The 13775-nt window shown below is 38.1% G+C and overlaps 1 protein-coding gene across 2 annotated transcripts in view; it reads left to right on the top strand.

Moving 5' to 3' along the window:
* The window catches only part of WDR7 (WD repeat domain 7), a 388194-nt gene that overhangs the window by 18846 nt on the left and 355573 nt on the right, over positions 1-13775 (top strand). For both annotated transcript variants that reach the window (XM_001084877.5, XM_001084992.5), the window contains exons 2-4: positions 4111-4282; positions 11357-11463; positions 13340-13418. In XM_001084877.5, the coding sequence (XP_001084877.2) occupies positions 4124-4282; positions 11357-11463; positions 13340-13418 (345 nt within the window). In that variant the 5' untranslated portion in view covers positions 4111-4123. The remainder of the gene's footprint in view (positions 1-4110; positions 4283-11356; positions 11464-13339; positions 13419-13775) is intronic.

Genomic DNA, 13775 nt, shown 5'->3' with positions numbered 1-13775 from the left:
TCTGAATATATTATATATATAATATTTTAGAGAAATAGTAAGGTAATTTTATTTTAGAGTTTCTATTAATACCATAACAGATTATTCTAGTCATTTGTTCAATCACTTTTGCTTTTGGCATTTTCCATAAAAATAGAATTTTTTTTATCCCAATAAATCCTGTCCTGTGACTTGCTTAATTCCACTTAATATAAAGCTTTTTGGAACGTATTTAACTTTTTTGCTACAATAGGTGATAATGTTGGCAACGTTAAGCATGGATTATTAACTAACACATAGGCTGGTTGAATGGTGATGACTGAAAAACTGCATGCTCTGGATTTACATTGCCCTTTTTTCCCCTTAAAAAACTTCCTTGTGTTGGCAGTTTAGTGTGTCTTGGCTCATCCGTTATTCATTTTAAAGAAATTCAAACTTAGATTCCTGTGATCTACCTGATTAAATGGTCAGGTCCTGGCTAATTTGCCCATTTTTGTTTTGTTTTGTTTTGTTTTTGTTTTGATCCATTGCTTAGAACTAGGTTTATGTGGTTGCCAATTCGCTGGTAGTCTTTCCTAGAAGCATTTGATTGGCATACACTGTTCTATCATCATAAGCCATGTTATCCTCTATTTCACATTATTTCATTAGTGCTTCTGGTGGCTTTTCTAAAGTTTCATTTTTATTAGGTTTTTAAGGTATTAGAAAAAAAATGTTTTGCGGCATTTAGTACCCTATATTCCATAGTCCTGAGCCTGTTTACATTCTCTTTAAGCCAGGGAGTATGTACTGAGTACAAGTTGCCAAGCAGCTAGAGAAATGGTGTGCTTTCCAGATCTCAGCATGTTGTATTCAGTGTTTAGCACTTATTTACTTGAGACAAATCTTTGGTGATATAATTTATTATTTTATTTTATTTTTGAGATGAAGTGTCGCTCTGTCGCCAGGCTGGAGTGCAGTGGCACGATCTCAGCTCACTGCAACCTCTGCCTTCGGGATTCAAGCGATTCTCCTGCCTTAACCTCCCAATTAGCTGGGACTACAGGTGCCTACCACCATGCCCGGCTAATTTTTGTATTTTTAGCAGACACGGGGTTTCACCATGTTGGCCAGGATGGTTTCAATTTCTTTACCTCATGATCCACCTGCCCCAGCCTCACCAAGTATTGGGATTACAGGCGTGAGCCACCACGCCCAGCTAGTGATGTAAGTTAAAACTGAGTGTTGTCACCATGGAAAATTAACTCCTTCCAGATTCTCTTTTTTGAGAAAGTCACTGTTGAATATATCATTCAGCCAGGAATATGATATTCCAAATTTATTAAAATTGGTTCTGTGCTTATTTTTCTTTCTTTCTTTTTTTTTTTTTTTTTGAGACAGGGTCTCGCTCGGTTACCCAGGCTGGAGTGCAGTGGCACAATCTTGGCACACTGTAGCCTCCACCTCCTGGGCTCAGATGATGAGTCTTCCACCTCAGCCTCCCAGGTAACTGGGACTGCAGGAGTGCACCACCATGCCTGGCTAATTTTTGTATTTTTTGTAGAGATGGCTGGTCTTGAACTCCAGAGCTCAAGCCATCCACCTGTCTCTACCGCCCCCTCCTGCTCGGATTACAGGCGTGCACCGCCAAACCCAGCCTAGTTTTATTTTCTAATGTCACATAGGAATATGGAAACAATTGTTAGTGTCGTGGTAGTTTATGAAACTGTCATGACACAAATAGGGTTTTACTAACAAGACGTGGACTTCTGATATTTTCTTTAAATGTATACCCCTTGTAGCAAAAGAGATGAAGTTTTTGGGGAAGCAAAGGGTTGAAAATTATTGCTTCTAACAACAAAAAAGATGTAATATAGATTTTTTTAGTAAGCATTCCAGTGTCATTCAGTTTTTTACTTGCCTCATTTTCTCTTTCTTTCTTTCTTTCTTTCTTTTCTTTCTTTCTTTCTTTCTTTCTTTCTTTCTTTCTCTTTCTTTCTTTCTTTCTTTCTTTCTTTCCTTTCTTTCTTTCTTTCTTTCTTTCTTTCTTTCTTTCTTTCTTTCTTTCTTTCTTTTTCTTTCTTCCTTTCTTCCTTTCTCCCTTTCTCCCTTTCTCCCTTTCTCCCTTTCTTCCCTTTCTTCCCTTTCTTCCCTTTCTTCCCTTTCTTTCTTTTCTTTCTTTTTCTTTCTTTCTTTCTTGACAGAATCTCACTCTGTTGCCCAGGCTGGAGTGCAGTGGCATGATCTTGGCTCACTGCAACCTCTGCCTCCTGGGTTCAAGCAATTCTCCTGCCTCAGCCTTCCGAGTAGCTGGGATTTCAGGCATGTGTCACCATGCCTGGCTAATTTGTGTATTTTCACTAGAAATGGGGTTTCACCAAGTTGGCCAGTCTGGTCTTGTACTCTTGACCTCAAGTGATCTGCCGACCTTGGCCTCCCAAGGTGCTGGGATTACAGATGTGAGCCACTGCACCTGGCCATTGCCTCATTTTATCTTTAATGATTATACCTTTTGATTGGCCATCTCTCAGGCTATAGGTGACCCCTAGTATCTAATGAGATCTATCAGAGTCCTCTCTTCTATGCAACTTTCTTTGACTATTCCAGTCTTCTTTTTCTAACTTCTCTGAACTCCTATTATCTAGTTTTTAACCACAGTTTTTAACCCCTAAATATTGTTTTGCCAATTAGATATTAATTTTGTTATATTAAGGAATACTTCCTCAAATGTGCTCTCCTGCAAGAGGTGCACTCCAGTATGCTCTGGTTAATTGATTAGTATCTCAAATTTAAATCCCTTCACCAGAAACTACATTTTTTTCTTTAATGGAGAAATGAGTTTATGAAGACATTCTTTTCTTCCCTCAAGGTTCAGAGTTTACAACAAAAGACATTCATGACCTTCAGGCATAACAGGTTTGGAGTAAGTGTGGTTGAATGGGTTTCTCACCGAGCAAATTTTTTTTGAGATAAAGCTTCATACTTGTTGCCCAGGCTGAAGTGCAATGGTGCAATCTTGGCTCACTGCAACCTCTTCCTCCCGGGTTCAAGCCTCCCAGATAGCTGGGATTACAGGCACCCGCCACCATGTCTGGCTAATTTTTGTATTTTTAGTAGAGATGGGGTTTCACCATGTTGGCCAGGCTGGTCTTGAACTCCTGACTCAGGTGATCCACCCACCCTGGCCTCCCAAAGTGCTGGGATTACAGGCGTGAACCACTGTGCCCGGCCCTGAACAAAGTTTTGAAAATGTTTAGCACAGTGTGAAACAGGACTGAGTTTTTCTTTGGCATTGCTATTTATTACTGTTTTGGAGACCTCATTTGTCATCAGTAGCCTAGCAGAGTGAGAAAGACCACAGGTTCTGAAGTCAGGCTGCCTGGGTTCTGATCTGGGCTCCATCACTTGTCACTTTGTGCCTCGGTGTCTTTGTCTATGAAAAAGGAATGATAATAGTGTTTACCTCCTGATTTGTTGTAAGGATTAGTTGAGTTTATATATGTACTTATATTTATACACACACATACAATGTTCAGAAAAATTTCCGGGACTTGGAAAGTTCTCCATAATTATTGTCTAGTGGTAGTGGTACAGTACAGTCTGTGTGTACCAGACTTTCTGAGAACAGTTTGATCTGTCTTTTTTAATGGAGGCATACAACTTGGGATCCGAAGGTCAGGATTTGTATTTGAGTTTTATGACTTGCTAGTTCCGTGTCCTAGGGCAGGTCATGTTTATGCCTCAGTTTCTAGTCGGCCAACCTCGAAAGGCTGTTTTGAGAATCAAAATGAAATAGTATACATAAAAGTGCTTTGTAAACTGTGAAGTCCTAGGTAAATATGAGGTATTGAAGTCATTGGCCTTTCATTAGTAAATTTTAAAAACTGCAAATGCCTGGGATAAAGACCTGTTTATTATTATTTTGTTGTTTCTTTCTTTTCACAGGTATTGATTGTGTATTATTTTGTAAGCACCTGAATCTAGAGTTATGATAAACTAGTTATTTTTTTGAAAATAATAAATATTTAAGTAGCTGCAATTTACTCCCAGAAATATATGATTATTTTCAAATTGTTGGTTTTATAACAAAAATATATAACATGTTTTTGAGAGAAATGTTGTAATATCTGACAATTTTTGTAACATTTTCAGGTTTGAAAACACAATGGCAGGAAACAGCCTTGTTCTACCCATTGTTCTTTGGGGCCGAAAAGCGCCCACACATTGCATCTCAGCTGTACTTTTAACAGATGATGGGGCCACAATCGTAACAGGATGCCACGATGGACAAATATGTCTCTGGGATCTTTCAGTAGAACTGGAAGTGAGTATTTGAAATGCCTATTGTACATTTTAGATATAAAAATCTACTTATTAGAAGATAATATAGTCCCCGAATGATACTTTTGGGCCCACAATAGATTTTTCTGAAAAATGTGTTTTGACTAAAACTAGTAGAATACAGATTCATTATTTACACCATTCATCAGAGTTGACTTCTGAGGACTTTTGGCCATTTTTCAATTGTAATATCTACCCTAAGTGACTTACTGTTTGTTACATTTAAGATTTTTCAAATGATTATGACCCATGCTGAAGGAGGTTTTCCAAAGAGGTTTTAGAAAATTTAAAACACTTAAACCTTCTATGGTAAATGCTTTGAAGAGGGCAAAACTTTTTACAAAGTATAGGTTTTGTTGTATTGATTTTTGAAATGACTGTGCCTTTATTGTCATTCCTTGCTACTATGGAGTGCTTAGCATGCTCTGCTTCCAGGGCTCTCAGTGGACACAGCTAGGGAAATAGGAGTTGGGGACACACACACAGACGTTCACACTGATACATCTAATTCCAACATAACACCACAGCATTTATCCTACTTTTCTCCTTTCCATATTTGTAACTCCTTTCTCTGACAACTCTTTCCAGGAATTTGTTGTCAAGGGAAAAAGAGAAAATGGAGTGGTAACTGGTATGGAATGTGGGGTCAAGAAAGGTGATTTTTTAAATTAATTTTTTTGGATAATAGCCTTATTGGGATATAATTCACATACTACACAATTAATCTGTTTCAAATGCACGTTTTGATGTTTCTTAGTGTGTTCATAAAGTTGTACAGCCATTACCAAGGTCAATTTTAGAACATTTTCATCACTTCCAAAACAAACCCTGTACCCTTTAAATGTCCCTCCTGGGCCAGGCATGGTGACTCACGCCTGTAATCCCAGCACTTTGGGAGGCTAAGGCGGATAGATTGCTTGAGTCCAGGAGTTTGAGACCAGCCTGGGCAACATGGTGAAACCCCATCTCTACTGAAAATACGAAAAACTAGCCGGGCGTGGTGACGCATACCTGTAGTCTCAGCTACTCCAGAGGCTGAGGTGAGCCCAGACGGTCAAGGCTACTTGCACCACTGCACTCCAGCCTGGGCAATGGGAGTGAGACCCTGTCTCTAAAAAAAAAAATGACTTCTAATACTCATTCTCCCTAGACCACCACTAATCTACTTTCTGTCACTAATGTCATGTTTATTCTGGACATTTAATATAAATGGAATCATATAACTATAACATGTGTTTTTTTATGACTGGCTTTTATCATGGAGCTTAATGTTTTCAAGGTTCACCCACATCATAGCATGTATCAGTACTTCATTTCTTTTTATGGCCAAATGATTTTTCATGTTATAAGTATACCACACTTGATTTGTTCATTTGTCAGTGGATGAACATTTGGATTATTTCTATTTTTGGCCCTTATGAGTAATGCTTCTATGAGTATTACACATTTGTGTATGAGTGTTTGTGTGGACACATGTTTTCAGTGCACTTAGGTAAACACCCGAGCGTGGAATTGTGGGATCATATGGTAGGTAACTCTATGTTTAACTGGTTATTTAAGGAACTGCCAGACTGTTTTCCAAAGTAACTGAATCATTTTGCAGTCCCATCAGCAGTGCATGAGGGTTCCAGGTTTTCCACATCCTTGTCAATCAATAGCTGTTCTCTTTTTGATTCTAGCCCTAATTTTGTGTATGAAGTGGTATCTCGTGGTTTTGGTTTGAATTTGCCTGATGGCTAATGAGATGTTGAGCTTCTTTTCATGTTCTCATTGGCCATTTGTATCTCTTCTCTGGCAAACCATCTATTCAGAATCTTTGCCCATTAGAAAAATTTTTAACTTAAAATTTTTTCCTTTACCCATTTTAAAATTGGGTTATTTGTCTTTTTATTATTGAATCATAAAAATTCTTCATATATTCCAGATAGAAATTCCTTAACAGATGTAAGATTTACAGTTATTTTCTCCCATTTTATCGATTGTTTTTTCACTTTCTTGATTGTGTTCTTTGAAGCACATAATATTTTAAGTTTGATAAAGTTCAGTTTATCTCCTTTTCCTTTGTTTGCCTATGTTTTTGTTGTCGTATCTAAGAAACCATTGCTAAATCTAAGGTCATGAAGATTTATCCCTGTGTTTTTTTCTAAGAATTTTATATACTAGTTTTACCTCTTACATTTAGGTCTTCGATCCATATTAGTTAATTTTTCTGTTAATTAACTAATATACTAATTCTGTTAACTAATTAACTAATTAATTTAGTTAATTTCTTGACTTCATTCTTTTGCGTGTGGCTATCAAATTATCCTAGCACTATTTGTCAGAACGACTACTTGTTCTCCATTGAATGCTATTGGACTCTTAAGAAAAATCAATTGACCATAAGTGTCATGGGTTTCTATCTGGACTCTCAATTCTATTTTATGGTTCTGTGTGTGTGTTCTTGTCTATATCCTCTAGATGTCTGTACTCACTGTCCTAATTACTGTTGTTTTAGATACCCACTGTCTTAATTACTATTTTATATTAAGTTTTGAAATCCAGATATGTGAGTCCTCCAGTATTGCTCTTCTTTTTCAAGATTGTTTCGGTGGTATCCCTTGAATTTCCATATGAATTTTAGAATCAGCTTGTCAATTTCTACAAACAAGTCAGTTGGGGCTTTAATAGGGAATATGTTGACTCAGCAGATCAGTTTGGAGAGTATTGCTATTTTAACAATATCCAGTTTTGCTGACCTGCGAACATTGAATACATTTCATTTATTTAGATCTTTAGTTTTTTTACAGCGATATTTTGTAGTTTTCAGAATATAAGGTTTGTATTACTTTTATTAAATTTATTTCAAATAATTTTATTTTTTGAATCTATTAGATATAGAATTGTTCAATTTATTTTCTTTTCAGATTTTTCATTGCTGGTGTATAGAAATACATTTGAGTTTGTTTGTTCATCTTGTATCTTATAATCTTATTGGACTTATTACTTCTAATAGTTTTTAGTGGATCCTTTAGGAATTTCTGCATACAAGATAATGTCATTCTTGAATAGAGATAGTTCTAGTTTTTGCTTTCCAATAGGGATGCCTTTTATTTCATTTTTTTTTGCCTAACATTCCTGGATGACACCTCCATAACAATGTTGAATAGAAGTGGCAAGAGTGGACATCCTTGTTTCGTTCCTAATCTTAGCAGAGGGAGAACATCTAGTCTTTCACTTTTATTTTTATTATTTTTATTTTTTTGTTGAGATAAGGTCTCACTCTGTTGCCCAGGCTGGGGTGCAATGATAGCTTACTGCAGCCTTGATCTCCCAGGTTCAAGTGATCCTCCTGCCTCAGCCTCTTGAGTAGCTGGGTCTACAGGTGCACACCACTACACCCAGCTATTACTGTATTGGGACCTATCTCTCTTGTTAGCTCTAATAATGTTTGCTTTATATATCTGGGTGCTCTGGTGCTGGGTGCATATATATTTAAAATTGTTATACCCTCTTGCTGAATTGACTCCTTTGTCATTATATAGTGACCTTCTTTGTCTCCTCTTATAGTTTTTGTCTTGAAGTCCTATTTTGTCTGATATAAGTGTATCTATTCCTGCTTTTCTTAGGTTTCCATTGGCATGGAATATCTTTTTTCATTTTATTTTCAGTCTGTGTGTGTTTTTACAGGTGAAGTGTGTTTCTTGTAGGCAAGAGATCATTGGGTCTTGTTTTTTCATCCATTCAGCCACTCTGTCTTCTGATCGGAGAGGTTAGTCCGTTTACATTCAGTGTTATTATTGGTAAGTCCTTGTTGTTTTTGCTAAGTAAGGACTTATTTCTGCTATTTTGTTTTTTGCTTTCTTGTTTTTGTTCTTTATTTCCTTCAGGTCTTCCTTTTCAGTGATGGTGATTTACTCTGGTGATACGATTTATTTTCTTGCTTTTTATTTTTTGTGTATCCATTGTATGTTTCTTGATTTGAGATTACCATGAGGCTTGCAGATACTATCTTATAACCCATTATTTTAAGCTGATAATAACTTAACACTATTTGCATAAACACAAACAAACAAGGACAACTAATAAAGACTCTACACCTTAACTTCCTCCCTTTGCTTTTTAACTTTTTTTTTGGGGGGGGGAGACAGGGTCCCACTCTCACCCAAGCTGGAGTGTAGTGGCATGACCTTGGCTCACTGCAACCTTGTCTTCCTGGGCTCAAGCAGTCCTGCCACCTCAGCCTCCCAAGTATCTGGGACTACAGGTCCATGTCACTATGTCCCGCTAAGTGCTGGAATTACAGGCATGAGCCAGGGGCCTGGCAGCTTTTTAACTTTTTATTGTTACTACTTATATCTTATTGTACTGTCTTGTGTCTTGAAACATTGTGGTTATTTTTTATTGTTTCATTTACTCTTTCTACTTAAGAGTAGTTTACACAACATAGTTACAGTGTTGCAATATTCTGTGTTTTTTCTGTGTACTTACTATTACTGGTGAGTTTGTATCTTCAGATGCTCACTGACATCCTTTTCTTTCTGACTGAAGTACTCCCTTTAGCATTTCTTGTAGGATAGGTCTAGGATTGATGAAATCCCTCAGCTTTTGTTTGTCTAGAAAGTCTTTATTTCTCTTTCATGCTTGAGGGATGTTTTTGCTGGATTTACTATTCTTTCCTTTGGTACTTTAAATATGTCATGCCACTCTCCCCTGGCCTGTAACATTTCCACTGAAAAGTCTGGTTCCAGACGTGTTGGAGCTCCATTGTTTGTTTGTTTTAAGACAGAGTCTTTCTCTGTTGCCCAGGCTGAAGTACAGTGGTGTGATCTCAACTTACTGCAACCTCTGCCTCCTGGGTTCCAGCAATTCCTGTGCCTCAGCCTCCCAAGTAGCTGGCACTACAGATATGTGCCACCACACCTGGCTAATTTTTGTATTTTTAGTAGAGATGGGGTTTTGCCATTTTGCCCAGGCTGGTCTCAAACTCCTGGCCTCAAGTGATTCATCTACCTTGGGCCTCGCAGGGTGCTGGGATTTTAGGCATGAGCCACTGTGCCTGGCCCAGTGTATGTTGTGTTTCTTCTCTTGTTGCTTTAAGGATTCTTTCTTTATCCTTGACCTCTGGGAGTTTGATTATTAAATACCGTGAAGTAGTCATCTTTGGGCTAAATTTGCTTGGTGTTCTATAAGTACTTGGATATTTATATCTTTCTCTAGATTTGGGAATTTCTCTAGATTTGGGAATTTGGGAATTCTTTGTTTTTATTCCTTTGTGTAAACTTTCTACCCCTATCTCCTTCTCTTCCTCCTCTTTATGACCAGTAACTCATAGATTTGCCCTTTTAAAGCTATTTTTCTAGATCCTGTAGGCATGCTTCATTCCTTTTTAGTCTTTTTTCTTTTGTTTCCTTTGTGTGTTTTCAAATAGGCCATCTTCAAGCTCACTATTTCTTTTCTCTGCTTGATCAATTCTGCTATTAGAAGACTCTGATATGGCTGGGCGTAGTAGCTCACTCCCATAATTCCAGCACTTTGGGAGGCCGAGACAGGTGGATCACAAGGTCAGGAGATTGAGACCATCCTGGCTAACATGGTGAAACCCCGTCTCTACTAAAAATACAAATGGCATGGCAGCGTGCGCCTGTAGTCCCAGCTACTTGGGAGGCTGAGGCAGGAGAATAGCATGAACCCAGGAGGCGGAGCTTGCAGTGAGCCGAGATAGCACCACCGCACTCCAGCCTGGGTGACAGAGCGAGACTCCGTCTCAAAAAAAAAGACTCTGATATATTCTTCAGTATGCCAATTGCATTTTCAACTTCAGAATTTCTGCCAGATTCTTTTTTATTATTTCAATCTCTTTCTTAAATTTATCTGATAGAACTCTGAATTCTTTCTCTATGTTATCTTGAATTTCTTTTGAGTTTTCTCAAAACAGAATTCAAACCCTATTTTGAATTATCTGTCTGAATGGTCACATATTTGTTTCTCCAGGATTGGTCCCTGTCACCTTATTTCATTCATTTGGTGAAGTCATGTTTTCCTGGATTGTCTTAATATTTGTTGATGTTTGTCTTGTCTGGCCATGGAAGAATTAAGTATTTATTGTATTCTTCACTGTCTGGACTTGTTTGTACCTATCCTTCTTGGGAATGCTTTCCAGATATTCGAAAGGACTTGGGTGTTGTGTTCTAAGCTGTATCTGCTTTCAGGGAGCCCCAAGCCCAGTAACACTTGTTTTTTGTTTGTTTGTTTGTTTGTTTGTTTGTTTTGAGATGGAGTCTCACTCTGTCGCCCAGGCTGGAGTGCAGTGGAGCGATGTTGGCTCACTGCAACCTCTGCCTCCCGGGTTCAAGTGATCCTTCTGCCTCAGCCTTCTGAGTAGCTGGGAATACAGGTGTCCACCACCATGCCTGGCTAATTTTTGTATTTTTGGTAGAGATGAGGTTTCACCATGTTGGTCACACTGGTCTTGAACTCCTGACCTCATGATCTGCCCACCTCAGCCTCCTAAAGTGCTGGGATCACAGACGTGAGCCACTGCGCCCGGCAGCACTGTGGTTTTTGCAGACTCGTACAGATACCGCCTTGATGGTCTTGGACAAGATTCGGGACAATTCTCTGGCTTACCAGGCAGAGGCTGTTCTCTTTTCATCCTTTCCCCCAAACAAATGGAGTATCTCTCTCTGTTTTGAACCACTTGGACCAGGGGGTGGAATGACACAAGCAACCCTGTGGCCACCTTCACTAGTACTGTGCTGGGTCAGCCCTGAAGCCAGCATAGCACTAGGTTTTGCTTAAGGCCTGTTGTAACCACTCCCGACTACTGCCTTTATTTGTTTAAGGCCCTGGGTCTCTACAGTCAGCCAGTAGCGAAGCCAGCCAGGCCTGTGTCCTTCCTTTCAGGGCTAGAAGTTCTCGCAGGTAGCTCCAGCAGTGCTGTGCAAGAGCCAGGGGCTAGAATAAAAAACCTTAGCAGTCTACCTATTCTTCTATTGCACTGTGGCTAAGCTGGCACTCAAATAAAAGATTAATTTTTAAGTTCGGTACTTAAACTAGCATATTTTTGCATTTCTAGATTAATCCTCGAGCACTTTTGTTTGGTCATACAGCGTCAATCACTTGTTTGTCGAAAGCTTGTGCTTCCAGTGACAAACAGTATATTGTGAGTGCATCTGAAAGTGGGTAAGTATTTTCTCATTTGCCTGGTTTTCTCGTGAGTCTTTATAACTAGCGCTATAATAACTAATTATAAAAAAAAACTAGTATTTTTTTTTTCTTTTAGAATATCTCCTAAATAAATGCTTTTTATTGTCTAAAGGTAGATATTGAAAATCTGATTTTAGGGATGTAAATTTTACCTGTGTTAATGATTTTATAATATTTGATGGTAATTTATGATTATGTCCTTCGGTTTGCTTTTGAGGAACTCAGAATACTATAAAAGTTAAAGCGCGATCATTCATCTCCATGTTGTTTTTACTGAGTTGCCAGACAACTTTGAGATTTCCTTTTAAAAACCTAAATGATGCTAGACTAGCATAAATTTTGAAGATGATGCCATGAAAAAGTTCATGAAATTATATGGATATGTATTAATACACTAACATAACTATTTGTGTTCCGAAGTCTCAGAATGCAGCTCGCCTTAGAGAGGCAGGTTATTGCACAGTAATTGTAGGGCCCAATGTTATTAAATGTTTAAAAAGATTTTTAAAAAGTTTTAAAAACATTTTTTGGTGCTTAGAAAATGATATATATTTACACAATATGCTATTGAAGAAAGTTGGGGAACTTGAAGAGAATTATATAAGAAATTGGTGCTATGTGTGGTGGCTCACTCCTGTAATCCTAACCCTTTGGGAGGCTGAGATGGGCGGATCACTTGAGCACAGAAGTTTGAGACCAGCCTGAGCAACATGGCAAAACCCTGTCTCTACAAGAAATACAAGAGCTATCCGGGCACGATGGTGTGCACCTGTAGTCTGAGCTACTCAGGAGGCTGAGGTGATAGGATCACCTGAACCCAGGAGATTGAGGCTATAGTGAGCTGTGATTGTGCCACTGCACTCCAGCCTGGGTGACACAGTGAGACCCTGTCTCAAAAAAGCAAAACAAAACAGAAGTTGTTCTCCCCACTGAAGAGAACCTTGTATAATTCATTGGAACAAAAAGAAGCAGCATAAGCTAAAAATATAATAGCTGTTGGTGAATTAAAGGATAATTCCCATTAGAATGTATATTCTAAATCGAATGTTCTTTGAAAAATTGTCTTCTATAATACCATGTGAGATATAGAAAGTGGTATCTTAAAGAAAACCCTAATAATACCAGGATCATTGAATTTTATTAGTTTTTTTCTGTTAAATGTATTTCTTCAACGGACAAGGCATGTTGACATTTCTCATTTTCAATGTGATATCTGTCAATCTTATATCTAGTTTTTTTTGTATGCATTCAGTAAAATTACAATAAATACAGCATGAAAACTGGAAGCTTGTATTTTATTTGTAAAAGTTTGGAATTCACTTGACTTTAACTTTTGTTTTTTGCAGTTTGAAATTCTCTAGCTACCTGGATGACAAATATAAAATCTCAGTAGTTTAAATTAGAATTTTATTTCTTGTTTTTGTCACTTGTCCCTCATGTGTCACTTGAGGCCTCTACTCTGCTTCACTGTTATCCTTACTTTGAGGTTCAGAGTGAGGGAGCAACCTCTGTGTGAAGCAGCCAGTCTCTGGAACAGAGCTCTGGAAAGCCTTGCATTGGTTCTGGCCAGAACTACTTACAAGACTTCACTAACCACAGGGGAACCAGGAAATGCAGTCTTATTATGGGCCTAGAAAGGATGTGGAATGTGGTGGGGGGTGGGCAGTTTGGAAGGGGTGTTAGGAGGGTGGGAGGGAAGACTGGAAATTTTGATGAACAACAGTAGTGACTGTATGCTACTTTTTCTGATATATATTAGTTTTAATGGAAGATTAATTTTAAATCACTGTGACAAAGTTGACTGGTGCTTTAAAAAGTCACATTCAAAGCTGACCATTATTTTGTGTTATAGAGAGATGTGCCTCTGGGATGTAAGTGATGGCAGATGTATTGAATTTACAAAATTAGCTTGCACACATACTGGCATACAGGTTAGTATCTATTTCTGTGACTCTAAGCACAAACTATTATAAGTGTATAATTTAAAATATTTTTAAAACATTGAGCCTATATTTTTAGATGAAAAATGGTGGGTAGTAGTAATAGGACGAGTAAACTAGAATTGAAGTGGTAAAAGTATTCCTCATAGGATGGTACCGTTGGGAAGGGTAAGAAAGGAGAGGAGACTAATGGGGAAAGATAAAGGGCAAGCAAATTGCTGCTGTTTCTGCTGTTCTGGGCTACCTTGGTTACCCAAGTGAGAGCCCCTTCACTAATTGGGAAAATGCTCTTGGTCTTAAATAATGGAATTCTTCCTGGCAAAAGCCTTTGTGATTCCACTTGTGATT

The sequence above is a fragment of the Macaca mulatta genome, chromosome 18 (genome assembly GCF_049350105.2).
Source record: "Macaca mulatta isolate MMU2019108-1 chromosome 18, T2T-MMU8v2.0, whole genome shotgun sequence".
NCBI lineage: Eukaryota > Metazoa > Chordata > Mammalia > Primates > Cercopithecidae > Macaca > Macaca mulatta.
This window is presented reverse-complemented; position numbering and strand designations above follow the sequence as displayed.